This window comes from Ictalurus furcatus, chromosome 27 (genome assembly GCF_023375685.1).
Source record: "Ictalurus furcatus strain D&B chromosome 27, Billie_1.0, whole genome shotgun sequence".
Classification (NCBI taxonomy): Eukaryota; Metazoa; Chordata; class Actinopteri; order Siluriformes; family Ictaluridae; genus Ictalurus; species Ictalurus furcatus.
Window position 1 is genome coordinate 6,435,612 of NC_071281.1, and position 26,547 is coordinate 6,462,158.

The 26,547-nt window shown below is 38.0% G+C and overlaps 3 protein-coding genes across 9 annotated transcripts in view; 1 reads left to right on the forward strand and 2 right to left on the reverse strand.

The window, feature by feature from the left end:
• Positions 1 to 6,641: 6,641 nt before the first annotated feature.
• Positions 6,642 to 16,037, reverse strand: ndufs3 (NADH:ubiquinone oxidoreductase core subunit S3). The gene is made up of 7 exons (XM_053616575.1): positions 15,939 to 16,037; positions 10,906 to 10,968; positions 10,569 to 10,666; positions 10,219 to 10,368; positions 8,848 to 8,973; positions 8,604 to 8,723; positions 6,642 to 6,954 (listed from the first exon to the last, which is right to left on the reverse strand). Exons 1-7 carry the CDS (start codon positions 15,991 to 15,993, stop codon positions 6,793 to 6,795), a joined length of 774 nt encoding a protein of 257 aa, XP_053472550.1. The 5' UTR covers positions 15,994 to 16,037; the 3' UTR covers positions 6,642 to 6,792.
• A 258-nt stretch (positions 16,038 to 16,295) lies between these two features.
• ptpmt1 (protein tyrosine phosphatase mitochondrial 1) lies at positions 16,296 to 26,050 on the reverse strand. Of its 2 annotated transcripts, XM_053616577.1 has the most exons (5): positions 25,949 to 26,050; positions 24,129 to 24,415; positions 23,834 to 23,914; positions 20,917 to 21,108; positions 16,296 to 16,639 (listed from the first exon to the last, which is right to left on the reverse strand). In XM_053616577.1, the coding sequence occupies exons 2-5, from the start codon at positions 24,273 to 24,275 to the stop codon at positions 16,502 to 16,504; spliced, it is 558 nt and encodes a 185-aa protein (XP_053472552.1). In that variant the 5' UTR covers positions 24,276 to 24,415; positions 25,949 to 26,050; the 3' UTR covers positions 16,296 to 16,501. The 2 variants fall into 2 exon arrangements, with proteins under 2 accessions (XP_053472552.1, XP_053472551.1); XM_053616576.1 differs by lacking the exons at positions 23,834 to 23,914; positions 24,129 to 24,415; positions 25,949 to 26,050 and adding an exon at positions 22,188 to 22,682.
• The window catches only part of celf1 (cugbp, Elav-like family member 1), a 41,040-nt gene continuing 40,061 nt past the window's right edge, over positions 25,569 to 26,547 (forward strand). For 4 of the 6 annotated variants that reach the window (XM_053616557.1, XM_053616561.1, XM_053616560.1 and 1 more), the window contains exon 1: positions 25,569 to 25,740. The gene's annotated coding sequence lies outside the window, so the exon portion shown is untranslated. Of the gene's footprint in view, positions 25,741 to 25,897; positions 26,413 to 26,547 lie in introns of those variants that run through there. The other 2 variants (XM_053616558.1, XM_053616559.1) reach the window with 2 other exon arrangements.

Below are 26,547 nucleotides of genomic sequence, written 5' to 3' on the forward strand. Positions count from 1 at the left end.
CTGGTGTCATAGTGATTCACACTATAATATGCGATCATAAAAGGAAATGTTGTGAATATACTGAGATCTACCCTAACTCTAGAGTATTGTCTGACTAGCTATTTTTGTTCGTGTGGTCTGAGTTCAGGCTCAGTGAGATTGTATCTCTTTTACAATGTTCTGTGGATGTTTTTGTGACTGACACCAACGTGAATAAAAAACTGGCTGTAAACAATTTCAAGTTTGAGGTCCTGTATATTAGCAGTACATTATTTGGTACTAAAAAATGTTAATCTAATAGATCACCATGTGTACATTATGCATTATAGAGCACATATTCGCTATCAAGAACAAAATGCAAATGGCCATTAAGGAAAACAAATGACACAAATCACATTCACAGGGGACTGCCGTTATTAAATTAGGTTAGGTAAAAACCTGCAATAAGTGACCACTGAGAAAATCTGTCTAAAAAATAAATGTAACTCACAGTAAGTCAAACTGGACAGTGGCTTCGATGGGCGATTCCACATTATCTGCAATTTTCTCATTTAATAGCAAAACAGAGTATCTTCATTCTGTCATTGTAGGACTTGTTTTTTGTATGTTTTTTTATCTCACAAACTCAAATTTTGGTGTGTAGTTTTGTAATACCTGTGAGAGAATTGTAATCAAACGATCAAAAGAAAAACTTATTTTATTTATTAATGGACACATACTACATATACAGTGGTGCTTGAGAGTTTGCGAAACCTTTAGAATTTTCTATATATCTACATAAATATGACTTTCACACACAAAAAAAGGTAGACAAAGGGAACCCAATTAAACAAATGAGAGACAAATATTATACTTATTTATTGAGGAAACTGATCCAATATTACATATCTGTGAGTGGCAAAAGCATGTGAACCTCTAGGATGAGCAGTTCATTTTAAGATGAAATTGGAGGGGATTTCTGAGGACCTAATCAGGCTAGAAAATGTTACAAATCATCTCTAAAGAGTTTGGACTCCAATCACTGTCAGACAGATTGTGTACAAATGGAGTACATTCAAGACCATTGTTACCCTCCCCAAGAGTGGTCGACCAACAAAGATCACTCCAAGAGCAAGACGTATAATAGTCCATGAGGTCAGAAAGGAACCCAGGGTCACTTTTAAGGAACTAAAGACCTCTCACATTGGCTAATGTTAATGTTCATGAGTCCACCATCAGGAGAACACTGAACAATGGTGTGCATGGCAGGGTTGCAAGGAGGAAGCCACTGCTCTCCAAAAAGAACATTGCTGTCCCTCTGCAGTTTGCTAAAGATCACATGGTCAAGCCAGAAGACAACTGGAAAAATGTTTTGTGGCCGGATAAGACCAAAATAGATTTTTTAGGTTTAAATTAGAAGTGTTATGTTTGGAGAAAGGAAAACACTGTATTCCAGCACAAGGACCTTGTCCCATCTGTGAAACAGAGTAGTGGTAGTATCATGGTTTGGGCCTGTTTTGCTGCATTTGGGTCAGGACGACTCGTCATCATTGATGCAACAATTAATTCTGAATTATGCCAACAAATTCTAAAGGAAAATGTCAGGACATCTGTCTGTGAACTGAATCTCAAGAGAAAGTGGGTCATGCAGCAAGACAGTGACCCTAAACACACGAGTCCTTCTACCTAAGAATGGTTAAAGAAGAATAAAGTTGATGTTTTGGAATGGCCAAGTCACAGTCCTGACCTTAATCCAATAGAAATGTTGTGGAAGGACCTGAAGCAAGCAGTTCATGTGAGGAAACCCACCAACATCCCAGAGTTGAAGCTGGTCTGTACTGAGGAACAGGCTGAAATTCCTACAAACTGATGTGCAGGTCTGATCAACAGTTACCGGAAACGTTTAGTCGCAGTTATTGCTGCACAAGGGGGTCACACCAGATACTGAAAGCAAAGGATCGCATACTTTTGCCACTCACAGATATGTAATACTGGATCATTTTCCACAATAAATAATTGAACAAGTACAATATATATATATACACACACACAGTATCTCACAAAAGTGAGTACACCCCTCACATTTTTGTAAATATTTGATTATATCTTTTCATGTGACAACACTGAAGAAATGACACTTTGCTACAATGTAAAGTAGTGAGTGTACAGCTTGTGTAACAGTGTAAATCTGCTGTCCCCTCAAAATAACTCAACACACAGCCATTAATGTCTAAACCGCTGGCAACAAAAGTGAGTACACCCCTAAGTGAAAATGTCCAAACTGGACTCCAAACTGTCAATATTTTGTGTGGCCACCATTATTTTCCAGCACTGCCTTAACCCTCTTGGGCATGAAGTTCACCAGAGCTTCACAGGTTGCCACTGGAGTCCTCTTCCACTCCCCCATGATGACATCACAGAGCTGGTGGATGTTGGAGCAAAGTGTCATTTCTTCAGTGTTGTCACATGAAAAGATATAATCAAATATTTACAAAAATGTGAGGGGTGTACTCACTTTTGTGAGGTACTGCATATATATATATATATATATATATATATATATATATATATATATATATATATATATATATATGATTTAAATACATTATTTTCTCATTTGTTTAATTGGATTCTCTTTTTGTCTACTTTTAGGACTTGTGTGAAAACAATGTTTTAGTTCATATTTATGCGGAAATATAGAAAATTAAAAAATTAAAAAGATGTTAAGTTCACAAACTTAACATCAAAGCAATTCACATCTTACCATAGTCTTTGGAGTGTAGAAAAATGCTGAGCAGACCTGGGTGACCAGGTCAAAGTGACTTTGAAGGGGGGTTTATTATTAGGGCCCAAAGACTGCTCAGCTGGCAGTGTCTCAATAGGAACCGTGCATCTGCATTTAGATTTATGACACATTATGAAACAAGGTTGGAATTGTGTTCCAAAGCATGCATTCACTGAACCTGATGCTCAAGTATTAGTGTGATTGTTGTTCAGGTGACTGAGAATGTTAACACAGGATGTTAATATTAAGGCAGCAAGAATAATCCATCAACTGCTACATAGAACAGGGTATTATAGTAGGGTTGCAGTGAATATACACCTCATTACAAAGATAAACTCACATGTGAGGGTTCAGTAGTGCAAAAACCACAGGCAATGGCCTACAGAGAATAGAGCGATCTGGTCAGATGAGTCATCCTTCACCAAGTGGGAGAGTGTGAGTGTGAGAGTGTGACGCATACCAACAGAAAGGTACAGACTTGAATGCTTAGCCCAGTGAGGAGGTCCAGTTATGCTGAGAGGGCTTTTTGCTGGCATGGTTTGGGTTCACTCTGTAAACCAATACAAATTTCTTCTGACTGATCACCTTTATCCTATGATGAAATATTTCTATATCGATAGGAGTGGTTTCTTCTAGGATGCCCCTACCCCACATCCACAAGGTCTCTCTGAATAATTTGATGAGGATGAAAATGAAAAATCATTTTCTATGGCCTTCATACTCACTAGATCTCAATGTAACTGAACACCGTTGGGAGATTTTAGAATGTGTTACACTGTGCTCTCCACAACCAATAGTGAAAATATATTTTGGAAGAAATCAAACCTTATTAACATGTCATGTTGGGTTTTCCTTTGTGACCCACCGTCTAGTCTGTTGATGTAATTTCACGTAATGGAGCACACGTCCACATGGACCTTTATATATGGACCTACATATACATGGACCTATACATTTGCTCAGTTTAGAAGTTTGCATCCCCTATGAGTTCCCTTAATTTACATAAAATGATTTACAAACAGCCATGTAATTCAGGTGATGAGTTAGCCTTAAACATAAACGTACAAGTATCTGTGTGTGTGTGTGTGTGCGTGTGTGCGCAATAATTTTGCAATTATTGTAGTTAATTCAGCATGTAATTACTGTTGTGTTTGCAGATCTGTTATACAGTGAATGATGAACAGGTTTCCTTTTTATTTAGTAAAAAAAAAACTGTTCTTAATATTACCATGAAATTGAATGCAAAAATAAATTAAGCTCGCATGCAGTTCTTTGCCTTATAAAAAAAGGTAAATTATTTGAACAAGAGTAGTGTTACCTAGAATACCATCTCTTTGAATTTTTAGATGAATATTAGATTTATTTTAGGGAATAAACAGGAGGACAGTTGAAGATGTGTATTTACTATGCAATACAACATAGGAAAATAATTAAAAGGGGTTGTGTGACCCTGAAGTTGACTATTTTCCTATAACAGTTTTATATTTATCTTATTACTAGTTTTAGATCATATGGCGCATCCACTTATGATTTCCTGTGTGTTTTCTGTCAGAGCTGTTGTTATAGAAAATTAATCCACACAATCTTATCTGATTGGAAAAGTCAATTGCACTGTGGTATAAACTAAAATAAAAGCAATTCTTACTAGTGGGTTTAGGCCTCAAGACTATACTTACTAGAGACTACACTTACTACAGCAGTTAAAAGGAACAGTAATATCTTTAACATCTTTATTCAGTCCACTGACTCTAAGCCTTCCCTCATCCTATTCTAGTCTGCCTTTATTGTGTTTCCTGTTTCCCCATTCCCAAAATGCCAGCTTGTAGTATGTTGACTGCTGAAAGAGCCATTAGCTGCTATCCCCTAGGACATTGTACTTGTCTTAAGTAAGGAAAATATTCCAACTCACAAACCAATAAAAAACTTTCATCAGATAAATGGTTCAAATTCCTGACAGCGAACACAGACTGTATTTACATTTCCTTCCCTAAATCGGCTTAGCTTTTCAATAAGTGCCACTAAATCAGTTTGTTTTTCTTTATACCTTCAACATTAGAGCTTGCACATTTGCAAAATGATTAATAACATGCTTCTAGTTCTACTGCTTTCTTTTTTTTTTTTAATTATTATTAATTACCTTTCAAACCATTCTCACGATCCTGTAATAGTAATTCGGAAGGTGTTGGGTTGGACTTGCAGAGACATTTGTACACACCACAACATTAGACAAGAAAGAAGTATCATCAGAGAGTCATCAGCTAATCAAGAAGGTGAGAACGTGAGAGTCCAATATAAACCAATGGGGAGAGGGGGAGAGAGTGAGAGCTGGAGAGACTAATAAAAAACTGTAATACGAGGAAAAAGGATTCAGGACTTTATCTTTTTTTTCTGAATGGGTAAAGCATTTATATGTTCTATAATTTGAGAGAAGTTAGTGAATAATAGATTATAGACACTGGATTTATTTCCACTGTGGAGTATTTATTGGTGCACAGCTGTGAAGTTGTTGAGATGATAGCCAGCTAATGACGAACAGGACGTGTTGGTGTATTTCTATGTATTTTTTAAGGCTGTCGATTTAATGCATTAGTTTAGTTCGCTTAATCTCGGGGGGGGGGGGGGGGGGGGGGGGGCGGGGTGAGAAGAACACATTAAAACGATTAATGCATCTTAGATTGCACGCAGTTGCTTAGTGACGAGCACGAGGCAAGGCGATGACCAAACTCTGCTTAGTCCTCTGAAGGGAAATTTAAAATTCAAAACTCGTCCAGTGACTGACAACTTCCACATTAGTGTCTTGAGACAGATACATCCCTCGCTCTTAATGCTGAGATAAAGTCCATCTCTATAGCAGGTAATTATTACATTTATGACGGCGATGGTGAAGACGCCAATGCACGTACAACACCAGTCCCATTCACAAGGAGCAAGATTTTTAGTTTTTAAGTCGAGAAAATTAAGTCGAGATCACGAGAAAACAACTATTATGTTAGGTTGAGATCACGAGAAAACAAAAGAAAAATAAATAAATTACGCATGGCCACTTAGGGCTTCTGTGGATTGCTGTGGACTGTAGGCCTGTTAATTTGGTGGAAGGGGGCTGATGGAAGTATTTCTTAATTGCGTCTAGTTTATGTAATAAATTCTACATTGAATCAAATAAAAAAATACATTTCCAAAGCTACTTTTTGTGATGCCTATTCAATGCTTTTCTCATCCAACACAATAATGGCTTTAAATGAGCTTTTGGGGATAATTTCTTGATGTGGGATTAATTGCGATTAATTAATTAGCACACCATGTAATTAATTCGATTAAAAATTTTAATCAATTGACAGCCCTAGTATTTTTGTACAATACAACGAAGGACAGTGAGTGAGCTGAGGCATCTACACACCCTTACTGTGTATGATTTTTATGGAACGTTTTGATGGGCTGAAGAACAAAATGCACAGATTACATAACTAAATACAACACAATGAACACAGCTCAGATAATAAAAACATCGGAGGCGAGCAGATGCAATAGTTATTGTCTACACTGTATATTAGCAATATAGTGTTAATAGAATTAAATTCAGATTCATGAATTAAAGATTCTTATTGCTTTCTTTTAAACATGAATGCATGTGTATGTCTGAATGGATGTCTGTATTCTACTTGCTAGTATCCTGCATACATGTCACACTTCCAGGGCACGTATAAATTTCTAATTCTGCATAATTCTTGAATGGTTACTATATGTGTGCGATTTCTAAATGTGTATTTTTCCTACCACACCACTTTCATTTGTGTCATGCAGGGATATGTATGTATAGAGGAGCATCATGGGGGAGAGAGGCGGATGGGGAACATCACAGCTCCCAAGCTGTGAAAATGTCAATGAGAGAGCACAGTGGTTATTTTGGAATTCACTTTATTCAGATACTTGAGAGGTCTCTGAAATAAGGACTGAGATACATAAGTCAACACATGGTCTCATATTTACATAAATACGGTAGCAGAAAGGTGTCAATGTGTGTCAGGCATTTGACTACATCGGAAAGGACGTTACTTTGCAGGTTTGTCACCGGCCTCTAGTTTGGGCGCATCTTTGGGTTCCCTGTATGCAGGAAATGCCTCCCACGGACTGTTCAGGTCAAACTTCCTGAACTCCTGTGCAAGTTCCACAGGCTCTGCTACAACCCGTTTCAGCTCATCATCATAGCGCACCTAAGAGACAAACACATTATTCATGAGATACAGTGCATATAAGAAGTCTACACACACTCATTAAAATTTCAGGGTTTTTGTTATGTAAAGAAATGAAACTAAGAATCTTGTCAGAATCTTCTCCTTTATTATGAAATTGCAACATATAAATATCAAGTGACAAACACCCAAAAATGTTTTGGGAACACAGAAAAAACTTCCAATATCCAGCGTGCATACGCGTGTGTGTGTGCGTGTATGTGCACACACCCTTTTATAATTGGGAATGATTCTGAACACTGCCACAACCAAATCATATTCAAACTCATGTTAAACACTAATTAGTATACACCTGCCATCAATTAAAGTGATACTTACCTACTATATGGTATATAGAAATGCATGTATTTCTCCTACTATATAGTAGGTAAGTATGCGGTTTGGAACGCAGCCGTGCTCTCTTGTTTGCCGTTAAACGGTTGAGCACTGCCGTGTGTGTACGTGTCCTGTCGCAAAATGCGGTGAAAACTCCCACACGACGTTAATAGTGTAATTAAGGTGTGTACGTGTCTGTAATGCACTTCGATAATGCCACTAAAACAGGAATTTGCCAAATGTCTTAATTCCATTTGTGTTTACTTTGAGTGTGACTTTAGTCAGATTAAGGTTATCAATAATCGCTGTTTACATGCTCGTTTCTTAATCCGAGTATTGTCTTAACCAGGTTAATATTGGATTATTGTTGTCCATGTAAACATACTGATTGATATGGTGACGCTTTCAGTAAGGTGATGTTTCTTTAACGCTTCTTTAAGGAAGATGTCGGGTGTCAGTGTGTTGTAACGGTCAGTAAGTTTTTTTTAAGACAGGGGACTGGGTGTAAAAACTTAATACATGAGATGCTGCTTGCCTGGTGGTTACTGTAAAACCGTGTGTATTAATGTGGCTTGTCGTGTCTGATGCTGCGACAGATGCGTGTGCTGTTTAATGTGTAACATACACGTTTTTTCTTCAGTGCAGAGATGACATTTTTAGCTTTATATCCTTACCTGTAAATGTTAGAAATTCACACCAATATTTCCATTTTACATAAAGACTCATCCTGACAGCGAGTGAGTCTCCATTAAACTTCACTGAATGAGCATGAGTCCACGCATGCGCGTCAATCAAACAGCGCGAAATAGAAACGAAGTGCAATAACTCTGACTCAAATATTCATTTTGATCAAATATGTTGTTTGATGCTATATTTAGAAAAAGTAATTGTGTGTGTGTGTGTTTTTTTTAATGAGAGCAGTAACTGTAATGGGGTTAGAACATTTAATTGTATATACATGTAAGAAGTGTCACACATTTACAGAATAAAGTAACATGTTACTGTGTTCAGATGAGTGAATGTGTGTGTTACTGCAGAACATTCAGCCTCTTACCAGTTAACACTTTGTCTCTACTTTTGTTTTTCTTTTTTTTAGCATTTTTAATATATTGATTTAACTTCTGCTTTAAAGCTTGTGGACACTCAGTTGTTAAATAATGTTCATATATATATATATATATATATATATATATATATATATATATATATATATATATATACATACACACACACACACACACACATTATATGACACTACTAATGTCTTTAGTAGTGGAAAGTGCCAATATCTTTACCTCTACATATCCAGACAGTGGGAAATCTTTTCTAAATGGATGGCCTTCAAAACCATAATCTGTTAGGATTCGTCTCAGATCCGGATGATTTGCAAAGAACACTCCAAACATGTCCCACACCTAAAGATAAGAGGAAATGTAGCATGATCCATTATAGAAATGATAAATCTACATATGGCATGTCTTTTGGGTACTTAAAAGTGTATCTAAGTATGGGTGGAAAAGGTGAGAAAGGATCACGTACCTCTCTTTCATACCAGTTGGCCGCTTCATGGACAGGGACAGCCGAGTCAACGGGGGTCAGCTCATCTGTGTAGGTCTTGACTCGAATGCGAGAGTTGAAGCGCAATGACAGCAGATTATATACAATCTGGAAAACAAGATCGTTTTTTTGTTTAATCTGCAGCCACAAACACACATTACCAAGGGTAAAATAATTACAGACACTACACAAAGAACTGACGACGACTTCATAGATATTTCAGACTGCCATATTTGTTTAAGAGCAAAAAAGACACAAGTTGTAATGTATTTTTTATGGTCACCTTTTAAAACTGCTTTCATAATTAAGCAGAAGGATTGGTTTTTACCATCAGTTAATATTTAGGACTCAAGAGAAGTAAATTCCTGATTAATAGCACGAAACAATGTTATTAGTTTTCACTGGATAGACAAAATCCTCCCAATATTAACAACAGGTACATCATTTCTTAACCATTTAAGTTAAACACATTGTTACGTATAGAAGAAAGAAGACGGAGGGCAGAAATTCTCACAAATTACAAATTCACTGTGTTCAAATGTTAAACAGCCTTAAATTCATCACGTCAATTATGGTCGTATTGCTACAATGTAACAATGATTTAAAAAAGGAAAATCACTCAGGAGTAGCTTGACAATTCCTCATTGCAATTGTTCTAATTGTATTTCTTCCATTTAAAATCATTTGGTACAGCCATGTAGATCTGCCAACCTGTCTGTAAATTCATATCATGCAGACGAGAAAGAGCTGGAGCGATATAAAGCTGAAGTCGGAAAGCACTTCACGTATTACTGTTATATAATATGCAATGATATGATATAATAATATTATTCACTTTGGATTCTTGTGAGACCGTAAAATAAATGCAGTTTCGACATATTAAAAATGAGTTTTACTTAGTGAGCTAAGTACTGTTACAGGTTATTTACATCTTTTTAAGAAGTGTCAGGTTACAGGTTATTTACATCTTTTTAATTAACAAAAAGGGACTTCTGCTCTAAGAGAATGCTTTTACTATTCCCAGAATCAGACGTCAAACCTTTAATATCAAGGTTTTCGTATCAGAAAAGAAATTTAAATGTTCAAAAAGGTACTTTAAAAGTGGGAACAATTTTAATCAACACCAATTCAATCAGAAAGCATGTGGATGTAATTTAGGGAATTATTAGGGAAGGTCGGAGGGTTGCGAGTTCAAACCCCAGCACTGCCAAGCTGCCACTGTTGGGCCCTTGCGCAAGACCCCTTAACCCTCAACTGCTCAGCTGTATAAATGAGATAATTGTAAGTCGCTCTAGATAAGGGTGTCTGCCAAATTCTGTAATGTAATTTCCTTCAGGCTGTGTGCGTTCCTACCTCAAAGCGGTTTTGCCTAGTGGGAACATCAACTGCGGTGAGGTCAGTCATGTTGCGGAACTGGGCATTGGAGTGATCCCGAAGGAAAGTCAGTACAGGTACGACTCCCTCTGGGTGGATCATAACTTCCAGCTCGTTGTAGCATGTGACCTAAAGATACACACATCTCGTATTAATTGAGCTAACACTGTGCTCACATGCCAAATAAGAGATGTTTATAGCAGCTTAGGAAATAGCACAAGCTGCTATGAAGGTCAGTTAAAATGTAAGAATTAATGTTGGCATAATGTTCAGCATTGCATTAAATAAGGGGAAACCAGTAGGACAATAAGCTGCTTTGAGCAGAATACCTCAACTTGCTGCACATATTTGGGAAGAATTTCAGCCACATATTCCCCAAACTGAGACAGCTGGTTATGAGTCACCGCATCCTTGGGCCTAACCGTAGCTATAAAACACAGTACAGCCGAGTTAGAAAATGACAACCTAATAAACTGAACCTAAAACCTGTGAAACATTTCTATACACATTAATAGTATAAAAAAAATCTTGCATAAGAACTCTAGATATTCTAGACACAAATGTGCCAAACGCAGGGCTTTGTCTCTAGTTGGCGGAAACGGTTTTTGACAGAGATACAATTTCCTATGTAGAAAATATTTTAGTCCAGAAGTTAGAGCTACTCACGTCTTGTCTCGGTTGCTGTTGCTTCACAACGCGCTGGGATCAGTGCAGCATTCCGACTCACAGCTATAACCGAGTGACAGAGGAAATCATAAATAATCACTGAACAACTAACAGGATATCAATGAAAAAAATTCACCTATAAACCATTAAATTAGTAGACATCTCTCCTTGATGCCTACAGACACACACACACACACACTACATCCAGTGGAATTTTAATTACTTGAAAAGATGCAACATACTTAGAATTATCTGTAAATGAATTAGAATAATCCACATAATAAAACATCCAACTCTGCAGAAGGCAGGACATTTAAAAAAAATAATTTTACAATCAAATCAGTTTATAAATATACTCATTACATTGGCTGGTGTGCTGCTCATTACAAGGTGTGTAGTGCTCCATGTGCCCAATACAGTGCTAGTTTAGATTTACCAACAGAAAAACCAGCAACTCTAATAAGTGCCTGTTGAAAACTGTTAACAACTTACATGTAATACTTTTAGGAAAGACACTTTATATGTTTATACAAGTAATTAATTGTTTTCTGACATCTCTATGTACTTCTATTCAAGTGCTCTTATATATAAACAAGACATAATGCTGATAAGATGTTTCTTTATGATCATTATATGATGATTATGTGAGGATTAGTTGACTTACTCCTGGATTCTAAAGCAAACTTAAACACTGTTTTAAAAGTATTCATTTATTTATTTATTTTAAATGATGATGAAAATGACTATTTCACAGGTATAATGTATAATTTCAAAACACGTTAAATTACAATTTTCCATAAATGACGTACATTACAGTGAGCTCCACTAATATTGGCACCCTTAGTAAATATGAGCAAAGAAAGGTGTGAAAAATTGTCTGTATTGTTTAACCATTTAATCTTTTGAGTTTAAAAAAAAAATTTTATCCAGAAAACAATATCTTTGTTAAATAACAACAATTATTGGCACCCCTATGAATTCATATGAGAAAAATATATTTGAAGTATTCCCACTGATTTTTTTCATTGCTAAAATTTTTTTTTTAGTATACCCAGGTGACTAGGAACAGGAAATTGTTCAATCATTACTTCATGTTTCACAGGGGTATAAATATGAGGTAACACATAGGCCAAATTCTCTTAGTCATTCATAACAATGGGTAAGACCAAGGAATATAGCTGTGATGCGCGGCAAAAGGTTGTTGAGCTTCACAAAATGGGAGAAAATAGCAAAAGCATTGAAAATGCCCATTTCCACCATCAGGGCAATAATTAAGTTCCAGTCAACTGGAAATTATATGAATCAACCTGTAATTGGACGTGTGTCTATATTGTCTCAACGCACTGTTAAGAGGATGGTTCAAGTGGCCAAAAAATCTCCAAGGATCACAGCTGGAGAATTGCAGAAGTTAGTTGCGTCTTGGGGTCAGAAAGTCTCCAAAACTACAATCTGAAGTCACCTACATCACCACAAGTTGTTTGGAAGGGTTTCAAGAAAAAAGCCTCTACTCTCATCCAAAAACAAACTCAAGCATCTTCAGTTTGCCAGACCCTACTGGAACTTCAAATGGGATCGGGTTCTATGGTCAGATGAAACCAAAATAGAGATTTTTGGCAATAGACACCAGAGGTGGTTTTGGCACACAGAGAGGTAGCCATATGGAAAAGTACCTCAAGCCCACGGTTAAATATGGTGGTGGCTCTTTAATGTTTTGGGGCTCTTTTTCTGCCAGAGGACCCGGACATTTTGTTAGGATACATGGCATCATGGATTCTATCAAATATCAACAGATATTAAATGAAAACCTGACTGTCTCTGCCAGAAAGCTTAAAATGGGCCGTGACTGGATCTTCCAGCAGGACGATGATCCAAAACATACATCAAAATCAACACAAAAAAGGTTTACTGACCACAAAATCAAGGTCCTGCCATGACCATCCCAGTACCCTGACTAGAAACCCATAGAAAACCTGTGGAGTGAACTGAAGAGGAGAGTCCACCAGCGTGGACCTCAAAATGTGAAGGAACTGGAGAGATTCTGTATGGAGGAATGGTCTCAGATCCCTTGTCATGTATTCTCCAACCTCATCAGGCATTATAGGAGAAGACTCAGAGCTGTTATCTTGGCAAAAGGAAGTAGCACAAAGTATTGACTGAAAGGATGCCAATAATTGTTGCACACCTATATTTAACAGAGATATTTTTTGGTAAACCTGTGTTGTTTTTGCAATTGTTTGGTATCCATGAGAGCAGTATTTTTGTGAAATTTTTAAACAAAAGATCAAAAGGTTAAACAATAAAGTCAATTTTACTTTGCCTTCTTTGCTCATATTTACCAAGGGTGCCAATATTAGTGGAGGGCCCTGTAAAATAATCACTATGTTAGGCAACGAAGACTTGAGCCTGGGTAATATATATTTTTTTGCTTTTGAATATATAACCCAGTACCTGACAGCCCATAGTTCCACTCTAGCTGTTTATTTTAGTAAGGTGTCGGGCCAACACAAGCCATCAGAACAGCTTTAAAGTTACTTGTCTCTGGAACTGTACAGGAGGGGCGAACATTGTTCTTCCAAAACATATTCCTTGTGCAATAAGCCCTGGGGATGGGGACAAGATCATCCTGGAAAAGACCTGTCCTATCAGAATTGAAATGTTTCCTCATAGGATGAAAATGATTGATCAGTCAGAATAACTTATATTCCCTCTAAGGAGGCAAAGAATGCCAGCCAAATAAATGCCCCAAAAGTAGGGCTGAGCGATATGATGACAAAAATATAATATCACGATACTTGAGGATGTTTTTACGAAACACGATGCGCATCACAATATATAATTTAGCTAACAAATCGTCTGCAAAACAGTAGTAAAATAAATAAAAATGTTAATTAATTTAACAAAAAAAAAAAAAAACAACATAATGCCTACAAACACAAAGAAGATTAAGTTAAAAAAAAACCCCATCAATTTCAAATTCAGTACCATTTCACTCGGAATTATTAAACACCTAAAAAATACATCCACATACCAATGTTATCTCAGCCTACACAAGAGAATAACAGGCACCGATTTCCCTTTCATTTCTCACCCATCTGTAGATTAACCAGTGGAACATCACCCTTGTATACAGACCCATCATCAGTGTTGTAAGGGAAACCCTAACCCTATGTCATCTTTAAGCTTAGATAATTTTTAGCCTGAACACTTGGTAAGCAATGTTTGCAGTAGAGCTGCAACAGCTAATTGATCAAATCGATAATAATCGATTATGAAAATCGTTGTCAACGAATCTCATTATGGATTAGTTGGTCTGCGCGTGGCACGGGATATATTTACTCACAACGTTACTTCTGTTCCAAAAACACACTTCGGAGATTAAATACTAAAGTTGTGTCCCAAATGTTGTACTATACACTTACACTATGTATTATGTACTCTACCGTCTAATGTATGAAGTTTGTCATATACTAGTTAAGTTAGTTGCAGCCCTAATATATATAAGTATTTATGCATTATTTTTATGGATGCACATAAAGCACTGAAGTAAACTACAGTTCTAAATTAATAATATATATTTTTAGGTGTTTGTCCAATTTGCCTATATAAGACTGAAAAGAACCCAATACACAGACAAACAGTTGTGTAAAGTTTAATCTGAAGTTTATATTTGTAACACTCAGTTTGTGGATTTTATTTTAAATATATGAGAAAAAAATGGAACTGACCAACCCCCCCCCCCGATTAATCAAAAAAAATAATCGGTCAACTAATCGATTATGAAAATAATCATTAGTTTCAGCCCTTGTTTGCAGTACTCCAGTGCACTAACACTGCCAGCTATTGTGCTTTAAAGCAGAAGCCCTTGCTTGTCCTACAATTACACTTACACCTGTTTCTGGTCGGTTGGTTGATACTTTAGTTCCGTCAAATCACTAAGTCAAATCATACAGCATTGTACCAGTAGTTAGAAGTTAGAAATTGATTAATGTTGTGTTTACTTATTATGCACTGCGGATAAAGTCTACATCTGTCATCAGATCTTGCCAGCTTATACATCAGAACCAGTGCAGATCGCGACCAATCTGGCGATTCGATTCTTATTTATATGGTTTCAATTCGATTTGATTCAATATCAATTAGTTATCAATATTTCATTTAAAAAGTTAGTTTTGCAGACATGGAACCCATCTTTTAATATAAATGCAGGTAACTGAAACCCTCCTACTTAGCTATATTACTGAAATACATGTTTATATTAACAACAGGGCCCACGCAGTTATGTTTACTTACTTTTTACTTTTACTATGAATAACAAACATTGTAACAAAAAAAATCACAAACATGTGCATACGGTGTACACAAGGTAAGCACAAACTGCACATTACTGTAAAAATAAAAACGTTGTAAATGTGCAACAGTGAAATTCATTTAAAACTTACAACGGTTATGAACGATGGCGACATCGTCAGGACGAGAAGCGAACTACAGATAATATTCACATCCGCGCAAGTAAAGCACGCGCGTTAAGAATCGATTCAGGGATTTCCCGAATCGATATCATTTCTTTAAATTGAAGATCGATAAAAATCAGAGAATCGATTTTTCTTCTACCCAGCCCTAGTTTTTACCACTGCAAATGTCCAGGTCTACAGGTCTACTTTTTATTTACGGACAGCCTCAAGATTTTACGTAACACAAGACCGATAGAACACCGCTTGCGATCTACTAATAATCTGTTTTGCCACTTTAGTCGTGCTAAACCAAGCCAAATCCCAAACGGCTCCCTATTTGGCTAAACTGTGCACTACATGGAGTGCAGACGTCATTTGTAGGGCGCTTATAGAGGTAGCACGGATCGGTTTAGCATTCAGCCCAACCTTACTATGTGCAGTTAGCTTTGGAGCTAGGAGAAAGGTCACTAGCGGTGGACAACACAGTGTTAAGGAGACTGTTTGAGGGAAATTCCACAGACACCTATAACCTCGATAAATAAAATGTTTATCAGGCAAAAGTGTTATATATTCGACACTTACCGTTCAAGGTTCTACCTAAAGTCCCGCGGGTGAGCCTAAGCAGGGAAGCCGCCATCTTGACTCATTCACCCAGAGTCTTCTTCGCGTTTGTTTTTTTTGTTCCGTGTTGCTGAAGCGGCGACGGCGCCATCACCAGGTGAAACGGCGAATAACAACCAACATGTAAAACACAACTGTTTTCCTGTCCTACTGTACACACGGGTTTCTTTTGTTTTAATATGCAAAACAGACATCAATCATGAACTACACCTGCAATTATGCACAGCGACTGTAAACATGAGTCTATGGTTGGACATGTTCTAAAATATTTAATTGCGTTGACATTTAACATACAAGTACAAATAAAACAAGACAGTGTACAGTAATCTTTCTTTAGTTTTTTTGCATTGGTGTATTTTGAAAGTCACAAATACATATACGCATAAATTAACACATTTTCAGGAAAACAACAACAACAACAACAACAACAACAACAACAACAAAAAACTAACTTAGACCAGAACAAAATGCATGCTGATTGCAAATAAGCCAGCAACGAGACCACAGGAACACAGATCCTTGTATCATACACCGCTTGAATCTGGTCCACACACTTGTTGGTGATACTTGTCCAGCATGTCGCGCTGAGCAGAGCGGATCAGTACATGCGGACGGACAGCTGCCAACTGTTTACAGGCCTTGTCTGTACTCCAGCAGTGGAGCTACACAGAGAAAAGACAACATAGAAATGATAGTGACATGTCATATCACATACAGCACTGTGGAAATGTACTTCCAAGAAAATGGAAAAATTATGTGAAAGTGGTCTAGAGTGACACAAAATTAGGACACAAACTTGATTAAGATCAAGTATAGAACAGTTAGTTTTGGTCCACTAGACTGATTGGATGAGCAATGTTCAGAGAGTGCTCCTATATTTCCTATAACTGCACTGGGACGTGTCACTGTGCATCACTCTGCTCGTCTCTGTTCACCACGTACAGTTCCACTGCCTAGTTCGAAGCGGTTACTGCAGGAGTGTTAGCGATATCATCAGCAAACATGGCAACTTTTAAAGTCAAGTATCAAGTCTCTATATACTGTAGCTTGTTTACACTGGAACGAAATGTCATTTCAGGACCATGGTGCAGCACAGAACAGTATGCAGAACTACATAAAGTGCAAATACACAACAGCATGAGACAAGCGCAAGACAATAAATACGTCAGGACAGGACAGGATAATAAATACATAGGAGAGGACAGGACAATAAATACACAGTATAGGACAATATATACGCGGGACAGGTCAATAAATAACGCAGAACAGGACAGGTCAATAAATACGCAGGACAGGACCGGTCAATAAATACGCAGGACAGGACAGGACAATAAATACGCAGGACAGGACAGGACAATAAATACGCAGGACAGGACAGGACAGGATAATAAATACGCAGGACAGGACAGGACAGGATAATAAATACACAGGACAGGACAATAAATATACAGGACAATAAATATGCAGGACAGGACAATATATACGCGGGACAGGACAATAAAGACTCAGGCCAGGACAATAAATATGCAGGACAGGACAATAAATACGCAGGACAGGACAGGACAATAAATACGCAGAACAGGACAATAAATATGCAGGACAGGACAATAAATACGCAGGACAGGACAATAAATACGCAGGACAGGACAGGATAATAAATACGCAGGACAGGACAATAAATACACAGGACAATAAATATGCAGGACAGGACAATATATACGCGGGACAGGACAGGACAATAAATACGCAGAACAGGACAGGACAATAAATACGCAGAACAGGACAATAAATACGCAGGACAGGACAGGACAATAAATACGCAGAACAGGTCAGGACAATAAATACGCAGGACAGGACAGGACAATAAATACGCAGGACAGGACAATAAATATGCAGGACAGGACAATAAATACACAGGTCAGGACAATAAATACGCAGGACAGGACAATAAATACGTAGGACAATAAATATGCAGGACAGGACAATAAATACGCGGGACAGGACAATAAATACGCGGGACAGGACAGGACAATAAATACGCAGGACAATAAATACACAGGACAGGACAATAAATAGGCAGGACAATAAATACGCAGGACAGGACAATAAATAGGCAGGACAATAAATACGCAGGACAGGACAATAAATACGCAGGACAATAAATACGCAGGACAGGACAATAAATACGCAGGACAGGACAATAAATAGGCAGGACAATAAATACGCAGGACAGGACAATAAATAGGCAGGACAATAAATACGCAGGACAGGACAATAAATACGCACAACAGGACCGGACAATAAATACGCAGGACAGGACAATAAATACGCACAACAGGACCGGACAATAAATACGCAGGACCGGACAATAAATACGCAGGACAGGACAATAAATATGCAGAACAGGACAGGACAGGACAATAAATATGCAGAACAGGACAGGACAATAAATGCGCAGAACAGGACAGGACAATAAATGCGCAGAACAGGACAATAAATGCGCAGAACAGGACAGGACAATAATACGCAGGACAGGACAGGACAATAAATACGCAGGACAGGACAGGACAATAAATACGCAGGACAGGACAGGACAATAAATACGCAGGACAGGACAGGACAATAAATACGCAGGACAATAAATATGCGGGACAGGACAGGACAATAAATACGCAGGACAATAAATATGCGGGACAGGACAGGACAATAGATACGCGGGACAGGACAATAGATACGCGGGACAGGACAATAACTACGCAGGACAGGACAATAGATACGCAGGACAGGACAATAAATACGCAGGACGGGACAGGATAATAAATACGCAGGACGGGACAGGATAATAAATACGCAGGACAGGACAATAAATACGCAGGACGGGATAGGATAATAAATACACAGGACATGGGCTGTAAACTAATGTGTAATGTAGCAGCACAAGTATAGCAGCAAAATTGGCAGGAAAAACAAGTTCCATAATATAAACACAAGAATATAACTTTTGACTCATAATATAAAAGCTCATCAGATGAAGATGAAAAAGAAGGGGGAGGGGGCAATTTTACCAGAAGCACCTTTAACAGCAATGTAAAAATCAATGTGCGAGTCAAGCGAGTGTGGCTTCTATAGGATCTATTTCTGCTAGCAATGCAAAAATAAACAGAACTTTTGCCCCTATTTGTCCGAAACGAAGAAAGAAGAGAAAAGAAAAAAACATCATAGACTTACTGAAAGCATAATTTCTTTCAGAATCATCTGTCTGGTACAGTGATTATACTGTAAATAAACATGTGGTGGCTAGACAATCAATAAAAAAAAATTAAATATATAAAAACCTGCCAAAAACAGAATATGGTTATCATAAGGACATTAAAATCTGTATTTAGAACAGTCCAACCACATTCACTGTGACAACCTGAGCCTACCCTAGGAACACTGGTCACAAGACAGGAATACACCCTGAACACAAGTGTGCGCGCACACACGCACGCACACACGCGCGCAGTCATTCACACTTAGGGGCAATAGACTGTAGCATCTACGTACTGAAATGTACTTGTGGAATGGAGGAATCTCATTTAGAGAGCATGGCAAGAACATGAGAAACTCCACACAGATAGTATCCTGAGCTCAGGATCGAACCCAGGGACCCTGAAGCTGTGAGGTAGCAAGGCTACACACACAATTTAACAAATTACTAAATTAGACAAACACTTTTCCCCTGACTATAGGCATAAAAACATACATACTTACATTTATTCATTTAGCAGATGCTTTTATCCAAAAGTGACTTACAAATGAAAAAATACAAGCAAAGCGATATATATCTCAAACAGAGAACAATACAAGTAGTGCTACCATACAAGATTTATAATTAAGTTCTAGAGAAGCAAAGTGCACAGAGTAGAGGTATAAGAGCCAGAGTAAGTTTATTTTTTTATTTTTATAAATAATGTGGGGTTGGCATTTTAGGGGTTAGATATGTGCTCACGTAAGAGGTGGGTCTTTAGCTGTTTTTGGAAGATGGTGAGAGATTCTGCGGTCCGGATTGAGGCTGGAAGTTCATTCCACCACTGAGGCACAGTTAGTATGAAGGTTCTGGAAAGGGACCTTGAGCCACGCTGAGTAGGTACTACTAAGCGTCTGTCGCTAATCGATCACAGATTGCGTGAGGGAACGTAAGCCTCAATGAGAGAGTTGAGGTAGGGGGGGTGCCCAAAAATTCATGACAGTGCCCCTGTGCAAAAAGCAAGGTCCATATAGGAATGGAGTGCTAAGGCTGGTGTGGAAAACCCCCAGTGGCCCGAGCCCTGACCTCAACCCCACTCAACACCTTTTCGGATGAATTGGAAAGCTGACTGCACCCCAGGCATTCTCAACTGACACGAGTCCTAAATCTCACTAATGTTCTTACAAATCTCACAAATCCCTACAGCCACAAACCAAAATATTGTAGAAAGCCTTCCCAGAAGGAAAGCAGCAAAGGGGGGACCAAATCTGTGTTAATAATTATGGATTTGGAATGGGCACATATTGGTGTTATGGTCACATACTTTTGGCCATATATAGTATTTAACATAACATATCATCCACTCCACTGAGATGTTTTATGCCATGGATAAGTGTGTTGGCGGATACAATATTATATATACATATATAAACACAACACATGAACATAGGACAAAAGCAAATTCCCTACAGCATGCCGCCATTTGCCTCATACCTTGGCAACTGAAGCTTGCAGAGAGTCAGTTAGTTTCCTAACCATTTGTATTACACCTTATATAGGTTTGCACCAAAAGCCTGAAAATTTCATACTCCACTGCTGAGACAACTTACCTCATGATATTTGGTTTTCACATTCCAGCCACTGTTCTTTTTCTCACTAATAACCTTTGCTTTCTTTCACTCATCTGCATTCCTGCAATCTGTCACTTACCCTAATGAGGTATGCAGCAGCCAGAGTGGCACTGCGAGAACGTCCTGCTTTGCAGTGGATGTAGACACTGGTGCCCTGATCACGGTGTTTTAGAACAAACTCAACTCCTCTGTGAATGTGTTCCAGACTGGGAACTCCTGTCAGATCCACTGTGCTGAGTCTGATCTGCTCCACACCTTCTGCTTTCCACTCCTATAAAACCACATGTACAACTGCTTAGTTAATACTTCAGTTAAGGTAATATTTATGTCCTGAGATAATATAATGTGATCAGTCTATAAAAAACACACATATACATATTCACACACTACAGGCAATTTTGGAAATGGCAATCAGACTACAACGTTGGACTTTGGACTGGGGGAAGAAACCAGAGTACCCGGAGGAAATCCCCGAGGCATGGGGAGAACTTGCAAACGTCACACACACACACAGGGCCCCATATATAGTATTTAACATAATATACTCATCCACTCCATTGACATATGTCATGAATAAGTGTAATGCATGAATAAGTATATACTCTTTAGAAAAAAAGAAATATATAAAGTTGCTATTTCTAGTCATTTGTTCAACAGAAATATCAATAGATGTGATATTCTTCTGTGGAAAACGTAAGTACACCCTTGGCCTCAGAAGCTAATAGTAGAAATAACTTCTTGGGGGAGTTTTGTATAATTGTCCACTGGTCTTTTTTAATTTTTGACCACTCTTCCACACAATTTGACTAGGCCATTCCATAACCCTCCATTTCTTCTTTTTGAGCCATTCCTTGGTGGATTTGCTAGTGTGCTTAGGATCATTATCCTGTTGAAAGGTTCACTTTTGGTTCAACTTCAACTTTCGGACAGATGGACTCACATTATCTTCAAGCACTCTTTGATATGATGCAGAATTCATAGCTGAATCAATGAATGCAAGCTATCCAGTCCCTGAGGCAGCGAAGAAACCCCAAACCATAACATTTCCACACCGTGCTTCACATTTTGTATAAGGGGCTTCTCCTGAAAAGCTGTCTTAGGTTAGCGCCACACATGTCTGCTGTTACTGTGGCCAAACATCTCTATCTTTGATTCGTCTCTCCAGAGCACTTTATTCCAAAAGGCCTGGGCTTTGCCTATATGCTCATTGGCAAACGGTAGGCTTGCTCTAATGTTCTTTTTAGATAGCAAAGGTTTTTCCCTAGCAAACCTCCCACGCAGGTCAAATTTGTGCAATCTCTTTCGGATTGTAGACGCATGCACTTTGACACCAACTGTTGCAAGACTTACTTGCAGATCCTGTGATGAAATTTTAGGGTTCTTGGAGACTTCTTTTTGCATCAGATGAGCTGCTCTTGGGCTGAATTTACTGGGACGGCCAGTCCTAGACAAATTGGAAGTCGTTTGAAATCTGCACCACTTGTAGATTATTTTCCTTACAGTGGAATGATGTATTTCAAATAATTTGGAGATATTTTTAAATCCCTTGACAGACTCGTAGGCATCCACAACCTTTTTTCTGAAGGCCTTACAGAACTCTTTAGATCTGGGCATGTTGACACCACACACCTCAATAACAAACGGAACACCAGCCACTAGATATGAGAGATATAAATAAGACCGGTTCCACCTGCACTCCCAATCTTCAACACCTGATTCTAATTTTCTGGATTTGAAGGTGTGATAAATGTAGGGGTGTACTTACCTTTCCCATGTGACTGATTTGTTTTTTTTGTTAATTTAAATTGTGAAAATTACTACAAAATGTTAATTTTATGTGTAATTTGATAGAGTGTACTAATGTCATTAATAGGCACTGTTACAAAGAGGATCAAATGTTTACTTGTCCAAATATCTAAATATGTAGGGTTGGTGGTTCAATTCCCGGCCCACATGACGTAGTGTCCTTGGGCAAGACACTGAACCCCAGGTTGCTTCCATTGGTGTGTGAATGGGTGAATGAGAACCAAGAGCTTTGTAGAACCGCTAAGGTGCAGACCATTTATCATTTACATTTATCCTACAGACAGGGCCGACGCTACCTATCGGCAGAGTAGGTAATTGCCTAGGGCAATTTGGAGTGATTGTAAAAATAAACTTGGCCTTGTTCTTTTGATCATTTCAGGATAGATCATCGAGTGCGAGCGCTGTCGACGCGTCAAGACTGTCAGACACTTTGAATTCACGTGTACAATGATATTGAGTCGGGAGCTGACTAGCAAAATACCTAAAGTAAAACTAAAGAAGTTTGTATTCAAAGTCAAAGAGCAAAAACACTAAAACATTAAAAGAAATGTACCTCATAATACTTCATTTTTGTTTTCAAATCATACATACCCTTTACTGCTATATTTATTGAAAAATTAGCAAACAATTTTATGAAGAAATGAACTATACTTTCTGCTTAGTAGTTTGTCTCTTTCACTTCCACTAGCAGTTGATCTGTGTGTGTATATAGTGCATATTTACAGTACTGCACAGCAATACATAATATATCTATATTTATAGTCTATATTGGTTCAATAGGAGGGGGTAATCCTGTCCATATCCAGCTAGGAAAAAAAAACAATAACGCTGTTCATTTACTGAAGTGGTGTGCAGGAAATGTTCATCTGTAATTATTTGTTAGAAATGTAATATTGTCAATGTAAACACCCCCCATTTTCTGTGTATATAGAGTACGCAAAACTGTTTGTTATCCAAATAGTGGGTGGGTGTGTTACTGTAAATAAATTACTGAACCAAAAAGCGGGAATCCTGGCTGCCTTAAAATGTTTAGTCAGTGTGGATTTATGAGTAATTTCTAATTAAATTATAATAAACTGACTTAAAAAAAAAGTTAACATTTTAAAGTAATGGGGGGGAAACATGTCATAGGAGGGGTGCAGGGGGCCTCCAAATGTCCACCCACACACACACACACACACACACCTCACCTCTGCTGAATTACAGAAAAACTCTGTCTCGTATTCCTCGTTCATCGTCACCACCCCCCGAACATTTTCCGCTTGAACCAGCTGCATTAACAGAGAAGATAAGAGTTGATAAAACATTTGATTAGTAGAAGAGCCTGAACATGAGTCTTATTACTTTAGTAAACATGACACCTATCCAAAACCCCGATGCTCGCCTTTTCATTCGTACATTACAGTAATGCTGAAAAGCTCAAGAAACGTATCTACACATGCAGCACTGTGAACTTCACTAAAGTTACTGCCCAAAGACTCGTACCTCCTCGGTCATGGATCTGAAGGGAAGAGCCCCGAGAATGACAGTCTGGTCCACGCGATCAAACCATCGCCGAGAAGAGATTTTCTCCATCATCACATTGTAAGCCAGCGTGGGGTAAAATAAAATCCTCGCTAACAAACCCGACATTGTAGTTTCTTATCCTGCCCCATTAACACGCTTCTGTCGTGGGACGACTTCTTCGTCGAGAAGCGCTACTGTGAAGAGCTGTCGCCACCTGCTGGACGGGAGGGAGTTCTACTCTGATGGCTGTGTCAACACAAGCATAGCTGGATAGATAGATAGATAGATAGATAGATAAGATAGATAGAACACAGACAGTGCAAAAAATAAAGGACACTAAAAATAGAATGAAACAATAATTAATTAAATAAATAAATTGATAAAACTTACCAAACGCAAAGAAATATAATCAAAGGAATATATCTAAGGCAAGAGACTATGACTACAAATAACAATCTTGGTAACCTGTCTTCTCTTAAACTTCCTATATATATATATATATATATATATATATATATATATATATATATATATATATTCCATATAAAACAAAACAAAACAATTCAGTTTCTAGATGACCTGCATTTATGAAATTGTATGTGTTCTTTCCTGTCTTTAATACTACAGATTATCTATATATTTATCTATGATTTCATAGATTTTATTTTAATAATGATATAAGTATTTTTTGTAACAGTGTATGGTATTTCTTGATGAAACAATAAATAAATTATATTCCTACACCTTTTTGTGTAAAAGTCTATTTTTTGTTAAAGTTTATTTAGCATGCAAATGTATTTAATTAGACGAGGCGTCATTTGCATAACTAAATGTAATTATATATTTCATTACAAAAATTCTTGTAAGAACATCAGCAATCGACTGTGAAACACTGTTTGTGATATCTACTGTTTTAAAATTAAAATTGTTCACATGTAGCGTCTTGCCTTAAATAACAACAAACAATCAAACAAATAAACAGGTATACAGACGTGACTTTGTTGGCACGGAGCATTGACTGATGCTTGTATAATACAATTTTATTTCCTGCTGTGTTGTTATATATTTAACAATCTGTAATCGGGTTACTTTATAACAGCTGAGAGCTCATACGTGGTTAACATACCCCATGTGTTTTCCTCGCATGTCACTGACAAGCCTTCTTTGAATTGTATTGATTGTAATAAGCACGTGACCAGAAGGTCCACTGTAGCGTGTGGGGGAGCTCCATATGGCTCAAACGAGTTCCTATAATAATAGTTACTTTTGTTTACAGTAAATTAAATAAAACATACACGACACAGGGATAACGCAGACCCTAATTTGCAACTGTGTTGCTAAATGATAGAATTTAACCATATATATTATCAATGGCTCCACCCCACTCCCCTTTTAGAAGTATTAATGGTAAATGCAGGAAAGACAGCCATTTTACACTGTCCCTGGTAGAAAGTGGGCTGTCGTGGGAAGACGTGGTTAGTAAAAAAAAATAAATAATAATAATTAGCTGAAACAAATCCCACAAGTAAAAAAAACTGGTCCACTGTGTCAGAGCACTTATTTCCAGACATTTAATCAGTTGACTTCAGGGGTAAGTCTACATTTATTTTTCCTCCTTGTTAACCATACCCGCTTTGGGAAAACGCTGACTACCTCCATCACCAAATTAGCTCGTTAGCAAGTTAGCTAGCTCTCCAGATTAGCCGCTAACTTGTTTACTGTAGTCCTCATGTAGCTTGCTAAGTAACGTACGTCACTGTAAAGGCGAGTTGGTTGGAAACGAAGGGGACATTACTTACGGCCAGTTGAACACAGTATGCAGTAGTTTGTCATGTCTCTTTAAGAGGAAGATGTCTGAAATGTTTTCTCTAATTGTGCACGAACCCGCTTATGAGACAAAGCTGACTCGTAAGGAGTCGCGCGCTCGCTGTCTGTCTGTCTGCACCTGAAGCCGTCGTTACCACCTGATTAAATACTCAACGTGTCGGTTTCATCTCAGTGTTATAACGCGCTGTGTCTGGCGCAGCACTAACATGAAAACCCGCATGGTCATTCCTCGATTTTTCTTCTCTCCAGGTAAATATAAACGAGCTGAGACAGTAAATTGTGCAACCGCTAGCCACGAAGCTAAGCGTTAAGGCCCGTGTCTTGTGATGTCGCTACACAGGCGAATGCTGGCGTTTCTGCACTCCGTGTATTTTCACCAAGACTGAACACAAGAAGAAAAACTTAAGACTTGAGACGAGTTTTAATATTTAATCTGGTAGGTAAGGTTTGTAATGTGTTGCGTATGGTGTAAACATGTTTTGTGAGCGGGCAGCGTTAGCGTGCTAGCTAACCCAAAGTGAGCACACACCCCATTCTGGTCTTTAACATTATCCAAGGGATCTGAGCCTTT

Bases quoted from the DNA above. Each gene is read 5' to 3' on its own strand.
- ptpmt1 (XM_053616576.1), bottom strand. From the start codon at position 22,451: ATGCCCAGATCTAAAGAGTTCTGTAAGGCCTTCAGAAAAAAGGTTGTG. The intron at 21,109-22,187 runs GTAAGTCTTGCA...GTGGTTTTATAG, and splicing joins TTTCATCACAGGATCTGCAA to GAGTGGAAAGCAGAAGGTGT. The intron at 16,640-20,916 runs GTAAGTGACAGA...TTCTCTGTGTAG, and splicing joins CTGCTGCATACCTCATTAGG to CTCCACTGCTGGAGTACAGA.
- ndufs3 (XM_053616575.1), bottom strand. From the start codon at position 15,993: ATGGCGGCTTCCCTGCTTAGGCTCACCCGCGGGACTTTAGGTAGAACC. The intron at 10,369-10,568 runs GTATTCTGCTCA...GTGTATCTTTAG, and splicing joins AATATGTGCAGCAAGTTGAG to GTCACATGCTACAACGAGCT. The intron at 8,974-10,218 runs GTAGGAACGCAC...CTTGTTTTCCAG, and splicing joins CTAGGCAAAACCGCTTTGAG to ATTGTATATAATCTGCTGTC.